Below are 22,208 nucleotides of genomic sequence, written 5' to 3'. Positions count from 1 at the left end.
ATGATTTCATTTCATCAGTTACCTTCACAAGCTCAATAACTGGCTGCTCCCAGCAAGTAATGGTCATGTAAGCTCCCATGGTTCATACAACAATTACAACAACAAACCCAGTTTGATCCCATGGTTCATAATATAACCAAATACTAGTTCTTTAACTTCAAATTTGAGGAGACATTCTGGTTTCTGAAACCCATTCTAATGGAATTTGTAAGATAATTTATATTTAAAGTTCCTTTTTATTCTCTATATTTTCAGTTGTTATGTCTTTACTGCAGGTGGAAACTCGACTACCTTGATTTCTGCAAATCGTTTATCCTTATAGAGTCTAGTGTGAGCAGTTAAGATGCCTCTTTTCTAGAAGCGTATAATCTTATCTTTGGTGAAAATATGAGATTATACCATGAATTGGCATATTTTTGGAGAAATGAAAAATGCCAAAGTAACTCTACCTACTATCTTCTTGAATTGATGGTTACGAATAGTAGGATGTGTCATCATTTCCTTTTGTTTTTCTTTTCATTTCTCTTTTTACTTGTTTAACTTACACCACAGGATTACTGGAAAATCGGATAAGGCTTCAGCCAATAACAACTACAATGAGTTGCATCCAAGAAGAAGCAGCACCATGATCAGAAGGAGAATTTGGGGTAAAGAAATGACACAGCTGCATACTTCTAAAAATATATATATTTGATTATTCGTTTCCAAAACAACTACAAACTGAAAGCATGTAAAAGTGTATTATTTTGATGCAGAAGTAGAAATGGCATGGCCTTACTACAGGACGACGAAAGGAAAGAATCTGCATGCAGCTACAGTGGAATTGGGATTGCTCGTAGAGGTTGGGCTTTCAGCGAAGTAAGACCAAATTTTTCATCCATGTTCAAGTCTTTAGGATCAATTCCACCATCTAATTTCCAATTAAATTTATTTATCAATGAACCTAGCACTACCAGAATCATCCTTTCCGCCAAAGGCAATGCAGGACAAATTCTTCGACCAGCACCAAATGGAATGAGCTCAAAATCCTGACCACGAAAATCTACTTCTGACTCCAAAAACCTCTCCGGCTTAAAAACCAATGGATCATCCCATATATTAGAGTCGCAACCTATAGCCCACGCATTGACAAGTACTTGTGAATTTTTTGGAACAATATAGCCACAAATCTCAACATCTTCCTCAACTTTTCGCGGAATTAAGAAAGGAACTGGGATGTGTATTCTTAATGTTTCTTTCACTATGCATTGCAAGTAAAGCAATTTTGCAACATCAGCTTCTTCTACCAGTTTGCCTTTACCAATTAAATCTGCAAGTTCTTCTTGGGCTTTCTCTAAAATTTGTGGATTCTTAAGTAATTCTGCCATTGCCCATACTAGTACACTTGATGTAGTTTCTGTCCCTGCTACAAATAAGTCAAATAACAAGCGCTCAATGTGAATCCCATCAAGCTCTTCTGGCTATCTTTGCTAATGTTGAGAAGTACGTCTAAAACATCACCCTTTGTATCAATTCTTAGTTTCCTCTCTTGTAGTCGTTCATCGATCAAACGTTTGAAAAGGTCCAAGACTTTTGTCGCGTGATTGGTAATGAGACGCCTTATACCTATTGAGACATAATATAATTCTAATTAATTAATTAATAAAAAGTCTACTCTGTCTAATAACTTTAAACTTTTAGATATTCACAAAAATTATTTTCATATATTTGGTCCCTAAATAGAAACAGTACATAGTGAATTCAGCTAGCTATTTGTGTAAATTAAGATCCTAACAATATTAGGCTAAAAGTGAAAAGATATGTTGGGACATAATAATAGTAAAAATAGCATGGGCTAGCCAGTTTTCGGACCGGTCATTCAAAAATAATCAGCGCTTGCAAAATCATTAAAAAATAGCCACTATTTTGCTGTAACATGGAAAGTTCCAGCATAATATACTGGAGATCGGTGCACCTGTGTATGAACTTCCAGCATATTATGCTGGAACTCCAACATAAGGTTAACTTAAAAGTTTCTTTATCAATGTCCACTGACTCACAATCTTGACTACACTTGTAACAATAATCAATCAATTCTTGGACTTTCCTTGATCTAAGAAAATGATTAGAATCAAGCTTGTTGCGGGAGAAGATGTTAGAGTTCATGATTTTGCGTAACGTTCTCCAGCGGGAGGGTAAAAAAACTGAAGAAAAATCGGAGTGGTTGAGGGCGCGGACCGCGTTAGGGATGGATCTATTGCAAAAGGCAAGATCTTGCTTTTGTAGGACTTGTTTTGCTAAGATTGAAGAAGAAATGACCAAGGTGTTTTTTTGGCCTAATTTGAGATACATAATTTTTGCTAGGCGGGCAAGTGATTTGTGGGGTTGGTCAGTAAGCAAGTGGACATTTCCAATAATAGGCAAAGGGAATGGACCTGGTGGAAGTCTCTTCTTCACTCTTCTAGAGGTGGCATTTAAGAATACTGTTATGGTAAAACAAATGCAAGTTGTTCCAATAATTAGAATAAAAATTCAAACTTCACACAATATTATAAAGTTAACCTTAAGAGAATCATTACCTTCCAGATTTTGTTATTCTTTATACAAATTATAAATGATATCGTTTCTATTATATATTCAATAATTTCTTTTCTTAACGATGATGAAGGAACCACGTTAAACTAGACACATTAGATTAGCGCGTAAATCGTAAAATATAAATGCATATTGTCTACAAGCTTCACACGGTAATATTTTAAAGTCAACCTTAAGAGAATCATTATATACTCTATAATTTCTTTTCTTAACGATTATCTTCTTTCGCCCAGTTTGAAGCCATTGCAAGCCTTGTGACCCGTTGGATCTCTATTCTACCTTCTCTGTACGAGAAAGTCATGATTTCCTCTGAGAAACAAAATATTAACTAGAACGATAGAAGAAGAAAAGAAGAGAGAAGTGAAAAGTTAAAATGATTTGGAAGTGCCAGCGAATCTTTACTAAGTAGTACTATAATTTTAGGAATTTTAATATCAACTAGCTAGTAACAAGTTTTGAATAATTACGATCCAATCACAAAACATTTAATTGCTAAACACTTGGCCAAAGTCCCATTTTCTTCCTTCAAGACGTGAGGGATATCTTTTCGCCCCAATCTCCTCAAGAAAATAATGTCTGCCAGATGGCCATGACTCATGAGTAAAATAAACTATTATTATGGTAAATTCCAGTAAGGCAAGGCAGCCTGGCAAGGGCTTGACAACAAGATGCGGGCTGCGAGTGACACTTGATCATGGCAAAGGCATCAATGCATGAGGCAGTTATGCCAAGGCCAGCAAGGAAAAAACCGAAGTGTGCAAAGGCAGGCTAAGTGCAACGAAGGCATGCACGCGAGGCAGACTTGTCATGACATTGGGGCGCGATAAAAGGCCATGTGTGTGGGTAATGGCATGGGCTAAAAATGGCTGCAATGCATCTGAGAACAAGGCATTGGCGCCTGATTCAAGCCAAGGCACGCACAAGGGCAGCAAGCTTCAGATTGAACAAGTCAAAGGCCGTTACACGGCACATGCTGTGCACATGGGCTGCAGTTGGCTTTTGCTAAAAGCTGGCAGATTTTGTTAGCACGTTTTTGGGGGCATGTTTCCATTATTATTAGCATGATCTACATGATCCTAGTAGTTGGGGAATGTCAACTACACTAGGCTAAAATGGTGGGCTGTGTGGGACAAGTGTCTAAGCCTAAATTGCGATAAGTGTAAGGCGAAGGGGTTGTCTCATGTGTTATAAATAGGCAGCACCCTTATACTTGTGGCACAAGAGAAAATGTGTATGAGTACATGTTTGAGTTAGGAAAGAGTTCCTAAGTCTGTTTTCAAGAGTGAAAACACCTAAGGCTAAGAGTAGTCTTGTGAGAAAAATCTGAGGGTCAAGAGTGATCTTCTTTGTACACAGTTGTACTTCGAGTTTGAGTTTCTTTGTATTTTTAAGTTAAACACAAAGTTGGAAAAATAGTTTCCTGTATATTGTGCCTTATGTTCACGTTTTATTTCTGTCACCTTACTTAAATTCGTTGCCTAAAATCAGTCCAAAGACTTACTACGTTGAAATCTGCCTAAAAATATTCTAAGTCCAAAGTTGCTGTAATTTTGGCTGAGTGTTGTGAGAAGGCTGAAGTCAAGTGCTGGGCTTGGCTGTCGCACAGGCTGGTTTTGCCGGACAGAACCCACGTCCATGACAACTGGTATCAGAGCGGAGCAGGTTCGTGACAGAGACATGACGGCCAATGGCAGATTTCGTGGTCTTGTTCGAGAACATGGCTGATGGTAATAACGAACTACGGGAAAGGCTAACGAAACTGGAGCTATTGATTGAGAAGGTCCCAGAAGGTGACAAATTTCAGACTCTCGTGATAAGGCTTGCCTACCTTGAGGCAAAATTGGCAAGGCTAAAGTCAAGACAATGCGGATCTGAAAAGCGAGACAGTGATGCTGCGAACCAGAGGTTCTCTTTCACAAAGGTCTTCTTCTAGAGGTAAGGAATCCTCTAGAACCAGAGGTTCTCTTTCACAAAGGTCTTCTTCTAGAGGTAAGGAATCCTCTGAACCTCTAGTGGAAGAGATAGTTCCTGCGGAACTATCTTTCTATAATGATAGAGAGTCCCTTAGAAATCAAGTGTCCTCTTTAGATCGTGCTGATATCTACCCAACTCAGANCTAGTTCCGGCTCCTCTTCTAGAACCAGAGGTTCTCTTTCACAAAGATCTTCTTCTAGACGTAAGGAACCCTCTGAACCTCTTCGTGAACCTCGGTGGAAGAGATAGTTCCTGCGGAACTATCTTTCTATAATGATAGAGAGTCCCTTAGAAATCAAGTGTCCTCTTTAGATCGTGCTGATATCTACCCAACTCAGATCACTGAAGGCCTGATTTTTTTAGTTCGTAAAGACTGCCATGGAGTCATGACTTCCCCATCATAATTCCCAATGCGAATCAAAGAATCACCTCCTATTTAACGGGATTTTCCTTTGTTTATACATATCCTTTCACCTTAGGATTCAAACCTGTTATTGATCATGTCATCCTAGAATTCTGTCAATTTTTCGACGTCTGTTTAGGCCAGATTAGCCCTATAGTGTGGAGGGTTGTTGCCTGTTTGAGGCATTGGACTAATATGGCTGGTGTGCCTTTTACTTTCTCCCATCTAATTCATATTTACTCTCCCAGACTCTTTCGCCACGGTGTTTTCACTTTAGTAGCAAGGAGCAAAAGAGTTCTGGTCAGTCCAGAGGGTGACAGAGATGGTGGCTGGTACGCCATGTTTGTTGCTGCCCCCACTGTTGGTTTGGTGGCTGATGGAAATGTTCCCTTCCCCGAGAAGTGAAATTTTGCACGTGAGTTTTATTTTAATAACTTTCTCGTACCTTTTTTCTTCAATTTTGATGATTATTATCCTAATTTTCCTTTTCTTTTCCAACAACCATGGGAATTGTTGACGATATTCCCAATTTCCGTGGTTGGGTAGGAAAGCTGTTGAATACTGCCCCAATGGAGGGTAGATCTTGGAAGACTCTTTCCCAACGATTTGGTTGGAAAGTGAAAACTTATGGTAAAAGTTTTTTTTTCTTTTATATATTGCTTTTTCCTGAACTTATTTTAATCCTTCTTTCTATTAGGATTTGCAGTTCGAGGGATTAGTGTTGAGGCGGTCGGAAAGGGCCCAAGAGATAATTTTGGGCTCTTCATCGAAAAGAAAAGCTGCTGATGACCAAGACTCTGAAGAAGAGGAAGACGGGGGTTCTTTGTTAACAAGGCCACGAGTTCGTAGACGTATCATTTCTGATGATGAAGCATCTCCCCCCCCCCCCCATTCTATTCCTCTTGCCGAGTCTATCGAAGCCCCCGTGGTGATCCCTGATGATGATGTTGATGATGTTCCCGCTGCTGCTCATGATTCAGTTGAGCAGCTTTTTAACCGCGGGTTTGGTAGTGAAAAATTAGGTCCGGTTTCTGATGAGGCACCCCTGGCTTCTTTTTCTACTTTCGTTCCTATGATTCCTTAGATCGTGGCTGTTTTGGTTCCTCCCCAGGCTGTTTTGACTGCTTCTACTGTTCCTCCTTCAACAATTCCCCCTCTATCTGTTCATCACACTGAGGTTGGTTCCTCGAGTAGGGGTGCTGCTATGAGACAAGTCACCATTGAAGTTCCTGCTGAAGGTAATCTTTTAAGGAAATCAGGTCAAGCAAACGTGTGGCTAAAGCCTTTGATTGGTCCAGTTGAAAGAGCTAAGCTTGATAGCCACAGTTCTTTGACCTTGATGAACGATATAGTGCATGCTTCTTTAAAGGTATCCCTTTTTGAAGCTTTACTTTATCTTTTTTCTATTTTTAGAGTTCTCATTTTTCCTTCTCTTTTTTGTTTAGGTCAATTTAATTCGCACGGAGATGATGAAAAGAGTTACCCTCTCAGAAAAATTAGTGCGTGACTACCAAATGGAGGCGGATAATTGGAAGGAACAGTATGACAGTCTTCAAATCGATGTGGAAACCTTAGAAGAAAGTAAAAGTACCTTGGAGCAGCAGGTACGAGCTTTGACTTCAGAGTTGGCAGTTGAAAAAGCTTCTTCAAATCAAGCAGGTAAGGAAAAGGCTCATCTGGAAACCTCTTTTTCCAAGCAATTGTCCAAGGCAAGTGAAGAAATTAGAGAGTTGAGGGCTCTCTTGGGTGAAAAAGAAGCATATGCTGGTGAACTCGTGCAAAATTTGACTCAAACTCAAGAAGACCTCCGGGTATCTTCTGATAAGGTTTGTTCTTTAGAAAATTCCCACGCTTCTCTTCAAGCTTCTTATAAATCTGCCTTGGCCGAAAATGAAAAGTTAAGAAATGAAATTGCTGACTGGGAAAGAGATTACGAGATCCTTGAAGATAAAACTGCCATTGAAGTGAGTTGGGCGTTTTTAAATTCTCGCCATGATACCCTCATTGATGTTAGCCAGGAGAATTTTAACTTGGAATCTGAGTTAGCCAAGATCAAAGAGACTATTGAGAAGACTCAGCAGAACCAAGATTTTTCCTCTCCCGTGGCTGAAGCTTCTGAAAATGTTGAAGATGATACGGGTGTCCCCACTCTTTCAAATCAAGTTGAGCCTGCTGCTGTTGATGTCCCTGCTTCAGTTCCTTCAACTTCTCAGTGAAAATTTTATGTTGTTTGAATTCCTTTGTCGTTTTTTTTCTTTTTGGTGATATGTGGTTGTAACCCTTGGTCTTTTTAAGGGTTTGTTGAAAACGTTAAGTCCCCAGACCTTTTATGGGGCACTTTGTATAAATAACTTTTGATTTATGACTAAGTTCATACTTAGTCTAAACTTTTTTTTTAATATTAAGAAGTTTCTGTTGCTGTTTGAGCTTCTGTTTTATTTATTCTTGCCTTTATTTTTAAGGACTTACTGAATAACTTGCATTTTTATTTTTCAAAAATGCTTCTGTTTTTTTTAGCTTCATGAATACTTCAATTAATTATGAATTTTATAAAAGAGGGCCCTTTTATATTCGACACTTAATGAAGAAGACGTCTCAACTTCATAATGGTGTTAATATACGATAAAAGAAATAGGAATACACATGTTTCTTGAAATAACTTTGACAAGTTTTTATTTGAACTTTGTCTAGTTTTGAATAACACTTTACATGTATTGAATTACTTCTATAACTTTCTCGTAACTGTTTTTCTTATAAAAAATTTCAAAAAAGAAAATGAACACAAGGTTTTTATTTATAACCCGTTTCGGTACATTGCCTTTACCCTAACTATAATAAGGTTTTTTCTTTGGCCTTAGCTCGTGACTTTACTCTGCACTTGACTTATTCAATGAGTGAACTTCTCAGGCTTGATCTTTGATTATTTCCCAATCTTCTTTGCCTTCTTTATACACATGTCTATGTATATTATATAGTCCCCCAAGTGTTTGAGCTTTGAAGTATGAAGTCTCGAGCACTTGATTGTTCCTCTCATTTGGTCCTGTCCCTGAAAAGGAAAAACATACGGGACGCGGAGGTGCGATTATAGATGAAGACTGCTTAACCCGTTTCAATTTCTATCAGAATAATTGTAACCCTAGACCGGGAAAATTGATTCCACGTGCCTTGCGGGTCGTGACTCATCATTTAGTACGGGTTAGATTTTTGCCTATCATCTAAAATCGTTAGTAAAATTTTAACAATTCAAAAATAAAATTTAAAAGTATGGATACCTGACCGTGGGTATTCCTTAGAAATAGTATCTCTTCAAGTGAACGGCATTCCAATGTGAAGGTAGTATCTTGTCATCCATTGTTTCCAGCTCGTATGCTCCTTTTCCTGCGATACCATGAATCCTGTAGGGTCCCTCCCAGGTTGGACTCAATTTTCCCGCATTAGCTGCCTTCGTAGATTGAAAAACTTTTTTGAGCACGAAGTCCCCAATCTTGAAGTATCTTAGGCGCGCTTTCGATTGTAGTATCGTTCCAAGACCTGCTTTTGTGCTGCCATTCTTATTAATGCAGCTTCTCTTCTTCCTTCAAGTAAGTCCAGGTTTATGCGCATTTCTTCTTCATTAGATTCTTCTGATGTCTGCGTATACCTCGTGCTTGGTTCCCCTATCTCAACCGGAATTAAAGCTTCAGCTCCATACACCAATGAGAATGGCGTTTCACCTGTGCTTGTTTTTTTGTAGTACGGTATGCCCATAAAACACCAGGTAGCAATTCTGGCTAGTTGCCTTTAGATTCCTCTAATCGTTTTTTCAAATTGTTGACAATGACTTTATTTGTTGATTCAGCTTGTCCATTACCCACCGGATGTAAGGCTGTGGTGTTAACATTTTGATCTGCCAACTTTGAAAAAACTCTGTGATTTGTGCGCTTATAAATTGAGGGCCATTATTACACACACGATTTCCTTTGGCACACCGAATCGACATATGAATATTTTCGCCAAATAAAATCTCTAGCTTCTTTTTTCCCGCACCTGTTTTGAATGCTCTGCTTTCTACCCATTTAGTAAAATAGTCAGTGAGTACAAGCAAAAATTTTACCTATCCTTTTGTTTGTGGTAATGGACCCACGATATCCATCCCTATTTCATAAAAAGGCCACGGTGCAATAACCGGATGTAACAACTCCGCAGGTCTATGCATGTTATTACCGTATCTTTGACATTTATCACATTTAGCCACGAAATTTTCCGCTTCCATTTTAAGCCAATAATAACCTGCCCTAATCATGGTTCTTACCAGTGATCTTCCTCCTACGTGATTTTCACAATGCCATTCGTGTATTTCTCTCATTACATATTCTGTCTGAGAAGGCCCGAAGCATCTTGCTAAGGGACCACCGAACATTTTTCGATAAAGATTGCTTGCTTTAAACAATATCGAGCAGCCTTTTTCCGAAGCGCGTGAGCTTTTTTCTTATCTTCAGGGATGGTTCCATACTGCAAAAAAGCAACAATCTCGTTCCTCCAATCCCAGGTTAAGTTATTAAAATTTACCTTATTTTTATCTGGATCGAGTACTGAATGAAACAAATGAATTACGAAAGCATTTTCATTGCTTGCCGATTATGCCGCAGATGCGAGATTGGCTAGGGCGTCCGCCTAGACATTTTCATCTCTTGGTATTTGCATAACTTTCTAGGTTTGGAATTGCCTGATCAGATCCCGTACCTTCTCTAAATACTGTTGCATTCGTGCTTCCCTAGCTGTATAAGTCCCCAACATTTGGTTAACTACAAGTTGCGAATCGCTTTTGATTACAATCTGATTAATGCCGAGTTCCCGTGCCAGTTCTAAACCTGCAATCACAGCTTCATACTCTGCTTCATTATTAGTTATAGAATGACATTTAATGGCTTGTCGAATGGTCTCACCCGTAGGTGGTACCAAAATAATTCCTAATCCTGCACCCTTCACATTAGACGAACCATCAGTAAATAAGGTCCAAATTCCCGGATTAGATCCGTTGAACACCTGTAATTCTTTTTCTGCTTCTAATTGCATTCCTTGGCTAAAATCAGCCACAAAATCTGCTAACACTTGAGATTTTATCGCGGTTCTAGGCTGGTATGTGATGTCATATTCACTTAATTCTATAGCCCATTTGGCTAACCTACCTGACAACTCATGTTTGTGTAATATATTGCGTAATGGATAAGCAGTTACTACAACAATAGGGTGACACTGAAAATAAGGCCTTAATTTTCTAGATGACATGATTAGTGCAAGTGCAAGCTTTTCTAATTGAAGATACCGCATCTCTGCATCTAATAAAGATTTGCTGACATAATAAATCGGAGATTGTTTACCTTGATCTTCACGAACTAACACAGCACTTACCGCTACTTCGGAGACAGCAAGGTAGATGAGCAATCTTTCCCCAACTTTTGGTTTGGTGAGCAATGACGGATTTGATAAGTATGTCTTCAAATTTTTGAGTGCCTGTTGACATTCCTCAGTCCATTCGAACTGATCTTGCTTTTTAAGAGCTGAAAAGAATTTAAAACACTTTTCTGATGATTTGGAAATAAATCTCCCCAAGGCTGCAATTCTTCCTGTCAACCTCTGCACTTCTTTTTTACTTGTAAGCATGTTAGGGATTTCTTCAATGGCCATAATCTGTGCGGGATTTACTTCAATACCACGGTTAGAAACAAGAAAACCCAAAAACTTACCTGATGCAACACCGAATGCACATTTCTCAGGATTTAATTTCATATTGAATTTTTGCAAGATCTAAAACGTATCAGACAAGTGTGATATATGATCCCCTGAATGTTGATTTTTAACGAGCATATCGTCTATATAGACCTCCATAGTTTTTCCCAAATGTTCTTGAAACATTTTGGTCACTAGCCTTTGATATGTTGCACCAGCATTTTTAAGACCAAAGGGCATTACTTTATAACAGTAAGTCCCCCTGTCTGTTATAAATGAAGTTTTTTCTTCATCTATAGGATCCATTTTGATCTGGTTGTATCCTGAATACACATCTGAAAAGCTTAACAATTCATGCCCTGCAGTAGCATCAATTAGTTGATCTATATGTGGTAATGGAAAAGAATCTTTAGGACAAGCTTTGTTAAGGTCTGTGTAATCTACACAAACTCGCCATTTGCCATTCTTTTTTGGTACCACAACAGTATTGGCTAACTAGTTAGGATACTTTACCTCGCGGATAGACCCAATTTTTAGTAATTTTTGAACCTCATCTTGAATCACCTAATTCTTGAAAGTTCCTTGCTTTCTCTTCTTTTGTTTGACAGGCGGATATGATGGGTCTTCATTTAATTTGTGAGTCATTACCTCCGGTGGTATTCCTGTCATATCAGAATGGGACCAAGCAAAACAATCCACGTTAGCAAACAAAAATTCAATCAACTTACCTTTCATATCCTGGCTTAGATTGGCCCCTACGTAGACTTTCTTTTCAGGCCATTGTGTAGACAACACTACAGCCTCCAGCTCTTCAATTGTTGTTTTGATATTTTCATTTTCCTTTGGTTCTTGAATGGCATCAGGCCTTGAGTCCACATCTGTTCGCCCTTGTTCAGTTGAGGTTTGTGTTTTGGTACCTTCAACTAGATTCTGTAACTGCTATTTTTCTTTGTTTCTCATACTTGAATCTGCAACAGAGTTGATGCTCCTGGATGTTTGTTGATCCCCACGGATTTGACATATCCCCCATGGTGATGGAAATTTAATAACTTGATGTAAGGTCGACGGAACAGCATCCATCTCGTGGATCCATGGTCTCCCGAGAATCATATTGTAAGCCATCTCCATATCTACCACCTTAAATTTTGTATCCTTGACAACTCCTTCTGCAAATGTAGTAAGTATTACCTCTCCTTTCGTTACAATGCTGGAATTGTCGAATCCAGACAAAGTATGCACCTTTGGTACTAATTTATCTTCAGCTTGCATCTCGTGTAGTACTCTTAGCAGAATATTGTTCACGGAACTACCTGGATCAATCAAAACTCGTTTCACATTTGTATCATGTACAAGTAGAGATATTACCAGTGCATCGTTATGTGGAGATAATACGCCATCCGCATCTGCATCATCAAATGTAATACTTTCTTCCTCTAAGACATGTCGCACCCGCTTCCCGTGGGTAATTATGACTTTGGAAACTTTATTGGATGTTGTGTACGTCACACCATCGATTTCTTCCCCTCCGCGTATAACATTAACAGTCCTTTTGGGAGAAGGCGGTTTAGGGGGCTCCTACCTATTCTTCATGTATGCTTGCTTACCTTTCTCACTGAATAATTCGGTGAGATACCCTTGCTTCAATAGATGATCAACTTCTCCTTGTAGCAACCTACAATCTGCCGTTTTATGACCATGATCATTGTGAAATTCGCACCAGTGATCGGGATTGCGCCTGTTTGAATTCGATCTCATTTCTTTTGGCCACCGCACCTTGTCACCCATGCTTCTTAAAACAGCTACGAGCTCGGAAGTGCTTACATTAAAATTATAACCGCCAAATCTTGCCTTCAAGTTTCTATCATCGTCCCGCGACTCTCGTGTGTTTCGATCATTCCCAAATCTTGATGATGAGCCTGACTCTCTATTCCTCGATTTATGACCGTACCTTGAATTGTCCTATTTTGATCGTGCATCTCTTCCTGCTGGGCCCATATATGGTTCGTACCTGTTTTTACCGGACCTTTTTTCGGTTTCCGCCCGTCTCGAACTTACCTTTTCCCCTTTTTGAGATCGTGAGATAATATCTTCTTCTATCCTTAGCTTCGTGCTATACCTATTGTATACGTCATTCCATGTTGTTGCTGGGAATTCACGAAGACTTTCCTTGAGTCGTCTCGTGGCTTCTGAGCTTTTTTCATTCAAATTACTAGTGAAGGCTATAGCTGCCCAATTGTCTGGTACTCGTGGTAACGTCATTCTTTCACGCTGGAACCTATCCACGAATTCTCTAAGCAACTCTGAGTCCCCTTGCTTGATTTTGAAAATATCCTCCATTCTATTTTCGACTTTTTGAGCTCCCGAATGTGCTTTAATAAACGAAACTGCAAGCTCAGCAAAAGAATTTATGGAATTTTCGGGTAAAAGAGAATACCATGTTAATGCTCCCTTAGTGAGTGTTTCACCGAATTTTTTGACCAATACTGATTCGATTTCTTGTTTGGTCAGGTCGTTGCCTTTTACGCCAGTTGTGAATGCAGTCAAGTGGTCTCGTGGATCAGTTGTTCCATCGTATTTTGGAATATCGGGCATTTTGAATTTCTTTGGAATTGGGAGAGGAGCAGCACTTGGCTTCCAAGGTAGTTGTGAATATTTGTCTATATCTATCACTTTGATTACAGGCGGTACTCCAGGTATTTGTTCTATGCGGTCACTTTGCTCTTTGAGCTGTTTCTGCAATGTTAATACTAAATTTTATAAATCAGAATTAACTAAGTTACCTGGTTCTCCATCTCATGACTCGCTGGGGATTCCACCACTTCCTGAATTAGCAAGCCCAGAACGAGGGTTTTCCAAGGTGTTGGTATTTGGAATTGGTGTTGGTGGTGCAACAGGTAACTGACTGGCAAAGGCTTCAAGAGCTTTATTGACCTGTTGAGCGATTAGCTTTTGCAAAGCTTCATTAATAGCTTCATCATTTTCAAATTGAGCATTTGCATTTGAATGTGACCCATCAGGAGTGCCTTCTCGAGACCGTCAAGGGGAGCTTTGTGGAAAGGAATCGGGGTGCGGTCATCTTGTGAATTCCCCGGGAGTTGAGGGTTTCCTTGGTTTCCTTGGTTTACTTGGTTTCCTTGGTTGTTGTCATTAACGTTTGACATGGTTGTTGATGCAAAAAAGGTTAGACTAAGAAAGAATAGATTATCAGATTTCCGGTAACGCAACCAATTTGTTTAACCAAAAAATAGAATTTCGGTCAAAGCTTTATTTTTAGAAGAACTCGGGTTACTGATAATCGAAAATGAACAGAAGAAATTGATTTTGATAACAATAAGATAGATAGCAGAAAACAAAGTAAATCAGTATATTCAGTTAATATTTTGTGTCTTTACAAATGACCAGTCTTCTCCTTTTTTTAGCTATCTCTAAGATATACGTTTTGCCTTTGTCATAATAAGGTCATTATAGACAATTAAAGGCATTAAATGCTACGTTACATAATCATTGTAATTTACTACAGATTCTCTAACGTTTTTTCAGTATTTAAAGCTTATTAAATACTATATCTGTACTCTCTTGTGCTGTCAGATTCATTCTTCTTAACTTTTAGATTTAAATAGGTACGAGCGTCGAGTCTTTATCTGCTCGTGTCTCTACTTGTGTCTCTGCTCGTATCTGTTGCAACTCGTGCTCCTTGCTTACCATCATTCTTTGACCAGCCTTCGTGTCATGACACGTCATCTTTCAATCACTTCAATATGTAAACTCAATTTTTGCCAATACAGTGGTGTTGATCGTTTCAAGGTAAAAATTCCTGAACCTAACATTTGATGGTGCACGGAGTGCACGTAAATTGGAAAATTTTCTTTTGGGATATGTTGCAGTACTTTCATGCCGTGCAAGATGAGAAGGAGAAAGTAACCTTGACTAGTGTCACGGCCGTGCTTTCTGTCCGCCAAAACCAGCCTGTGCGGCAGCCAACTTGAAGTGCTCAAATATCCACTTTGAACCGAACTACTTAAAACAAAGCCATTGTTTCATAAGTTTCAAAACTAAATAACCTTTTAATAAGAAAATAAAATTTGAACATTAAGACATTGAATAGGCTGACGTCATGGTAGGGGGGAGGGGGCCTGTCACTTTGCTGATCGGAAGTTACCCCGTAAGGTCGACTATATCATGACGTAGCATTTGGATTTGAATATTTAAACTAGTACTTTATACTCTCTCCGTTCCAATTTATGTGAACCTGTTTGACTGGGCACGGAGTTTAAGAAAAAATAAAGACTTTTGGAATTTGTGGTCCTAAACAAGTCAAAAAGGGGCCCAGAGTATTTGTGTGGTTATAAAAGCTTCTTATTAAGAGTAGAATTGTAAGTTTAAGCTAAATTGTTTCCAAATTTAGAAAGGGGTCATTCTTTTTGGAACGGACCAAAAAGGAAATAGGTTCATATAAACTGGAACGGAGGGAGTACTATATTGCAAGAAACTTGACCAGTAAGGAAGTTTAGCCACCTTACGAAAACCCAGTTACTAATACATGTCTCTTGGGGGTCATTTGGTAGGATGCATTAGATAAAATAATACATGCATTAGCTTTGTGTATTAATAATACCTTATTTAGTAGACATTTTGAACCTATGTATTGGTTATGCAAACATTAGTTATACATCCTATTTGGTATTATCCTATGCATAACTAATGCATATAAAACCATGGTATTAGCAATGCAATGGGTTTTAATGCATGCATTAGCTTAGTTAAAGACAAAATTGTCCTTCAAAATTTATGCTTGATTAAAATATGCTAGTTATTATATTAATGCAAGTTTAAAATAATCTAAATAGTGAGAAATAAATTAAAATTATATCTCTAGTAAATAAATAAATACTTAGCATATATTTTTTTTATAAATAAATATTTAGTTCTATATTACAATATAGGTAGACAATCAAATAATATTTTTTAAACTTTTTCATATAAAAACATTTCTCAACATATGTTTCTTTTAAAAAGTTAGAGTGATGGACTGGTTTGAAGGCATTTTTGTAAACAAGCGATTCTTTTAGAAATTGTGCAATGCTTTAATACATCAAACCAAACAATGGAAAAGAAATATACCAGCATAACTAATACCAGCATAACTAATGCAAGCATAACTAATACCAGCATTACTAATACACCCTATTTGACATTATTTTTATGCACCCTACCAAACGACCCTTAGTGCATTTAACAGAACATATCTCTCTGGCCTTATATCTTTAACATGGCATTTATGATCACTGTGTTCACACACACATTTAACATATAAGGCATCTATGTCTCCACCATTTGAAATAGAGTGAGTTTTTAGTAAAAAAAATTGGCGATTCTTCAAAGAGAAAGAAAGTTGATTAAGAGTAAAGTGAAAAGAAAGGAAATGTAAATTCACCGGAAAATATGCCAGAATGCTCTGTGGTGATATGTAAAAGTCAACGAAGGTTAATGAAGGTCAAAGAAAATTTAAAAAAGAAAGGAATTTAAATTTGTCACTAAAGACAACCTTGCTGACCCATTCACTAAAGGACTCGCGAGGGATATGATAATAAGCACAACAAGTGCTATGGGTCTAAGGTAATTTAAATTTGTCACTAGTAACGGGAACCTTACCTTTCTTATTGTTTAACAATATTAAAGGTTTAAAAGGTAATAACAAGTTATAGTTGTGACGGATAGCAGGTACTGGAAATTAGTACCTAGAAAAGGAGGATGAGTATAAAAAATACTCTTAGTGAAGAAGCAGAGTTCGGTTTAGGAACTAAAGAAGTCCGTGTTAAGGATTTGGTTAAATCTTCACCTATGTAAACACAAGAAGTGGTGCCGCTTCGATCAAAGTTTGGGATACAAAACTTGATAAGTGTTTATGAATTCAGGAAGTAGCACAAGGCCATAATTGGGTGCTAAAACTCACGGTGAACAAATTGTGAAGTTGGTACGATTTATGTGTATAAAGTTTTTCCGTCTTGTCAAATAGGAATTGTGGTTTAATAGAACTTAATCTAACCATCAATTTCGACAAGGTCTTGAATAGTTTATACAAGTAGTAGGTTTAAATCGAATGTTAAATACTGTACGCATGAATCTTATACATCAATCACTAACTAAGTGGGGGATTATTATATTAGTTAGTGTTTTGATGGGAGTATTTGAAAAGAGGTGACTTTTGTTTTAAAAGGTGCCTATTGGCAAAGGTTAAGTCTGTTAGTCCTAACAGACACCTAAATGGTTTGAAAGGAGGTGACTTTTGGTATTAAAAGGCGTCTATTGGCAAAGGTTGAGTCTGTTAGTCCTAACAGACACCTAAAGGGTTTATAAATACCCTTTTCTTCTCCAAAACAAAAATCATCAGAAAAGCAACAAAGTATCTTCTTCTTTTCTGCTATCTTCAATTCACCAAATTTGTTCAAGTGAAAATTCGAGTTAATTGCCAGTGCTCGAATTTCAGAGGCTTTGTAAAATCCTGGAGGAATTCTGCTATAATCCCTGCAGCAACGAAATTGGGAGGCTTAAATTCCTTAAGGACAGTGACTACACTATCAAAGCCTAATTATTTCGTCCTTATATTTTGTTATATTTTCTAACAGTTGAATCAAGGGATGTATGGTTAAGAATGGACAAAGAGTCGATCCAACGCTTGTTCTTCTTTGGTGTAGAGGAGATAGAAGCTATTCGTAGTCAAGTTTTACCAACCCATCGTTCAAGTGGACGATTTGAGTTATTAACCTCATTTCTGTGGAAACATCGAGTAAATTCACTCGATCTAAATCCTGAAGAAATTGTGCGTATGTCATATCTTGTGACAGCGCGTGAAAGATTTGAAAGTTTGAAAATACCACATGGATATTACGGTAATGCATTTTCTTTTTCAGCAGTAGTATCAAAAGCAGGACATGTAGGTATATATCCATTGACGTATGCTCTTGAGTTAGTCAAGAAAGCCAAGAAACAAGTGAATGAGGAGTATTTTAGATCTTTGGCAGATCTTATGGTGATTAAGGGGAGACCTATCATATCATTTTCATGGAATTTTGCTATTTCCAACATTGCTCATGTAGGTTTTGATAAAGTTGATTTTGGATGGGGAGAACCAAAATATGGTGGGGTTGCTAAGGCTCATTCATTTGTTAGCTACATAGTGCCTTGTAAAAGTAACAAAGGGGAGAAGGGCATTCTGGTACCAATAAGCTTGCCTCCAAGAGCAATAGAAAGATTCGAAGATTCTATGTACAAGATTATAACTTCAAAGGTCGTGAAAGGTCTCAAGAAAGTAGCAAAGATATAGGTGGCGTTTGGATTGCCAAATAAATTTTACTATGTTTTTTGAAATCGATGTACATGTTTGGATTTTAGAATGAGAGCATAAAGAAAGGGATTGGCTAAATCTTTGATCAAATTGGAATTCTCAGTTCATTGTAATGGGAGACCCTATAATTAATACTCCTGCTTTTCCTTCATGATCTTTCATGTTGTATTTTAACTGGGAGAATAGGTTTGTAATGCTCCCTTCTTTGTTACCTTTCGCTTTCAATGATATATATATGGTAGGGGCTTTGCCAATATGTTGGGTTGTTGTTTTAGAAAAAATAAATATAACTGGTTTTTTTCACTTTATCCTACTACAAATTGCAAATTAATCCTCGAGGGTAAAAGTTTATTCGCACCAGATATTTTTACCAAATCATATTAATTTGTTATAGTTAAGTGATTTAATTAATGAGATGAGAATGCATCATTAATTAATCTGGAAAAATGGCCTAAATGCCTCCTAAACATGCACTGGATTTTTAAGCTGGCCTATTAATTCTTGTTGTTTCCATAACGCCTCTTTACGATAAGAAAACGTATAAAAATCTTTCCTTCAGAGCGTGTATCTTAATCGTCTAACATGAATAACATGTTAGACGCTAAAACCATTTATTGCTTAACATTTATAAATTGTGGGTCCTAAATTTTTTCACAACTAATTTACCAAATCTCTAATATTTCTCCTCTCTCCCTTATTCATAACCATAGCTCCGGTAGGATCCTTCCCCCGTCCACTACCATTTTCAACCTAAAAATCCAAACTTGATCCTATTCAAATCCTAGTATTAATCTGTTACGACCCAAATCCCATAATAGGTGGTGGCGCCCAACGACATCGTTAGGCAAGCCAATAATAAAATCAATACATCGATAGTAAATCCAAAATGCATTTCAAAACAATTAAAGAAATAAAGAGTGAAAGTTCGTTCATTTTCATAAAAAGTATAGATGTCATTATTTTAAATGTTCGAATGTGGCCGAAATATAAACCCAAAATTATAACAGAATACAACCACGAGCAAAATCTAAAGAAAGTATCGTTCCCACGAGGATTTGTGATTTACTATTGTCCAATCTAAATTATTTATAAATTTATTGCTCAAGTGGTGGTGAACAAAATGATGGTGATTTTTATTAACTAAATTACTACAAAACTAATAAGCAAACAAGAAAATAAGATCACAAGTAGAGAAAATAAACACTTATCAAGATATTCAATGAGATGGGAATATTCCGGGGTAACGGGATTAATGTCCCTCCTAATACGTTCTTCTGGTTGATTTACTCACTTGATTTATCTAATTTGTTGATTAGCAGGGTTTATGATGCTCGCGAAGTTCTTTCAACGCTTCACTCACCTATTCAATCTAACCTAATACTATGTCTATAGAACTAGAACTAACAAGAATGCATATAGATTTCCTACGAAAATAACCAAGTTAGGCAACTAGAATATGTCTATCCTAATCCCGAATCTATTCTCCTATGCCTGGATTTAAGAACTTACTATATTTAATCATACATGCAATCTATAGTTCCCACTTTCAAGTTCAACTATAAATTTGTAGATAGCACTCTATTATTAACTACGCAATAGGATAATTAAGTACAACATTGAATAAATAAATTAATATGATAAACTAAGTAAAACAATCAACCGTCAAACTACAATAGCCAATAACGACCCATAACCCCAGAATAATGTGGTTTTTAGCCACTCATGTTCATGACAATAATCAAAATATTATTTTCAAACATAAAAGCTATGAATATTAGATGAAGGATGCAAGAATCGATGAATTCCACGCTCTCGAGTATTCCGTACTTGTGTTTTCCTCTCAAAGTGGTGCCCCCTCCAAAATAGGTTCAAACTTCTTTTTATATGAGTTGGGGGTGTGTAGGGCTGTCAAAAACTTGTCCGAGCAAAATAGAAGAGTGTCCTATCAACCAGCGTCTAGGGTAGCGCATCGCGCTAGCGCTCGCATGTTGGCCAAAATTTTCAGATCTGTAAATTGTGCCTCGGATAGAGCGATGCGCTATCCAGAGCGCTACACTGGCCCATTTTTTTGTTTTGTTCCCTTTTTGCTTCAAATCGTGTACTTCATCCCACTTTTGCTCCGGATGGCTCCTACACAAAAAAAAAATACCACAAATTAATACAAATTATTACATTACACATCCAAAATCTATGAAGTATGAGTAGAATATGAGGCAATATGCATATAAGTATACATAATTTAAGCCGAATATCAACACTCCACATTTAAACTCTTGCTCTCCCTCGAGCAATAGAACTCTCAGCTACACCCCCAATAATTTACATATCAACTATGGAGGAGCAATTCAATTTTCAATCATGCACTCTACCTTTGACTATGGTCGATACCAACAATCAAGTATAAGCATACAAAATTCACATTCTTCCCATTTTAAATATGTCCAAGTACAAACATTTCAATTAAACCAATTCGAATAACCTACTTATACCCATCCTACCTCAAGAGCCAAGTCGTTACTACTAAGCACCCTCATCTTGCACACTCACCCAATAAGAGAAGTTAATAACAGTACAAATCCGTCATGAGATCATGTACCCTCACCAACAAACAAGAGATTGAATATAGAAATACTTCACTCATTGAAATATCACTTTGAACATAAATTAAGGACATCACACAATTGAACAAAATTTGTTCACTCTCACAAAAAAATCATGTGCATCTTGTGGTCGTACCATAAACTTGCACGTAGTGTACATCTCTATTAATCTAAGCTAGCCAAGTCTATAATCAATTAGGTCTTTCGGAATTGTAATACATGCTAAGAGACGGGTAGAATATATTTAAAAATAGTGGCTAATCTTCCTAAGTATTTAAATACACTACACTCAAAAATCGAGCATACATTCTTCTCAACCAATTCACTTGTGACAAATCATACTCGATATAGCCCTTTTCTAATTAAACACTTCTACATCCCCACTAGCATGAACTAGTAGGACTAGAAGGGGTGTGTGTGTTTGTTTTTTTTTTTTTTTTTTGTTACATACACTCCGTACATTAAAGCTCATCGGCTAGAGGCCTTTCATAATTTTAGTGCACCTTTGTTGGCCCTTCCATGGTTCCACTCAAAAGCTATTTCTCAATCTCTCACCTTACTTCTTTTAGCGCCTAAGTGCCTTCAAAGGTAAAGGTTCAACAAGCTTAGGTTAAGAACAACATTAGGGATACGACTTGCAATCTGGGTGCCAAGAAAAACGTCTACAGGCTCAAAGGGGCTAACAATGAATTTTTTTTTTGTTAGTGACAATCTATGATCAAGCAAAGAACTGCCTACATCATCTACTAGACTAGCACAACTTAATAATTTCGCTTCGATTAACACACGGGACATGTTATAGACTATACAGGATAGCACAGAATATCACAAACTCACACACTCACATTGCACGTGACTCAATTAAGACGATTATGTTCAACTCTCAAGTCAAGCAAGCACACACAATTAAGAAATTTAAGCAATAATGCACCAAGTGACATAAAAGTCAAACAACTGAGAAAAGGCGTCACAGAGTAGGCTATTTATTTCACTTAGGAATCACATTTTAAATCAAATAAAACAGAAAGACAGATTATAAGAAAAAATGAGAAAAGACTTTATACAGCTATACTCAGAAAGTAATTCCCCCACCCCACACTTTTTTCATGCATAGTCCTCGATGCATGGATTATAGTGCAAATTATTAAAAAAAAGGGCGAGAAATACTTCCTGATACCCCCTAGGGCCTAGTTAGCAATATGATCCTAAATATTAAGGATCAGGACGATCCCATACTTAAGCTCACACATGCTCCTCAGCTTCAACTTCAGGTACTCAGACTTCCCCTACCCTGTAAAATAAACACAAAACAAAATATAACACTATAATAATAATTATAGTAATAATAATAACAATTATTATTATTATTATTATTATTATTATTATTATTATTATTATAAAATACATGTTGGGTTGCCTCCCAACAAGCGCCTTATTTATAATCGTGGCATGACTTTACTACTCTGCTCAAGCTGGGTGCTTTTGCTTCTTCCTTCTCCCATGAAGTCTATCCATTTTGCACGCTCTAGGAAGATCGCCTCTTTCATCTATGGCTATTTTCTCAATCATCTTTAACACTCATCTTGCAATACCACTTCTTCTA

The 22,208-nt window shown here is 37.3% G+C and overlaps 3 protein-coding genes across 3 annotated transcripts; 1 reads left to right on the top strand and 2 right to left on the bottom strand.

The window, feature by feature from the left end:
- Window positions 1–675: 675 nt before the first annotated feature.
- On the bottom strand, window positions 676–1,551 carry LOC109205372 (geraniol 8-hydroxylase-like). The gene has a single exon (XM_019368083.1). It carries the CDS (start codon window positions 1,365–1,367, stop codon window positions 813–815), a length of 555 nt encoding a protein of 184 aa, XP_019223628.1. The 5' UTR covers window positions 1,368–1,551; the 3' UTR covers window positions 676–812.
- LOC109205367 (geraniol 8-hydroxylase-like) lies at window positions 1,546–2,875 on the bottom strand. Its single transcript, XM_019368078.1, has 2 exons — window positions 2,788–2,875; window positions 1,546–2,462 (listed from the first exon to the last, which is right to left on the bottom strand). The coding sequence occupies exons 1-2, from the start codon at window positions 2,873–2,875 to the stop codon at window positions 1,855–1,857; spliced, it is 696 nt and encodes a 231-aa protein (XP_019223623.1). The 3' UTR covers window positions 1,546–1,854.
- Window positions 2,876–17,312: 14,437 nt separating this feature from the next.
- On the top strand, window positions 17,313–17,984 carry LOC109205366 (methanol O-anthraniloyltransferase-like). The gene has a single exon (XM_019368077.1). It carries the CDS (start codon window positions 17,313–17,315, stop codon window positions 17,982–17,984), a length of 672 nt encoding a protein of 223 aa, XP_019223622.1.
- Window positions 17,985–22,208: the final 4,224 nt, after the last annotated feature.

This window comes from Nicotiana attenuata, unplaced genomic scaffold (assembly GCF_001879085.1).
Source record: "Nicotiana attenuata strain UT unplaced genomic scaffold, NIATTr2, whole genome shotgun sequence".
NCBI lineage: Eukaryota > Viridiplantae > Streptophyta > Magnoliopsida > Solanales > Solanaceae > Nicotiana > Nicotiana attenuata.
This window is presented reverse-complemented; position numbering and strand designations above follow the sequence as displayed.

Bases quoted from the DNA above. Each gene is read 5' to 3' on its own strand.
- LOC109205366 (XM_019368077.1), top strand. From the start codon at position 17,313: ATGGACAAAGAGTCGATCCAACGCTTGTTCTTCTTTGGTGTAGAGGAG.
- LOC109205372 (XM_019368083.1), bottom strand. From the start codon at position 1,367: ATGGCAGAATTACTTAAGAATCCACAAATTTTAGAGAAAGCCCAAGAA.
- LOC109205367 (XM_019368078.1), bottom strand. From the start codon at position 2,875: ATGACTTTCTCGTACAGAGAAGGTAGAATAGAGATCCAACGGGTCACA. The intron at 2,463-2,787 runs GTTAAGAAAAGA...TTACCATAACAG, and splicing joins CTGGGCGAAAGAAGATAATC to TATTCTTAAATGCCACCTCT.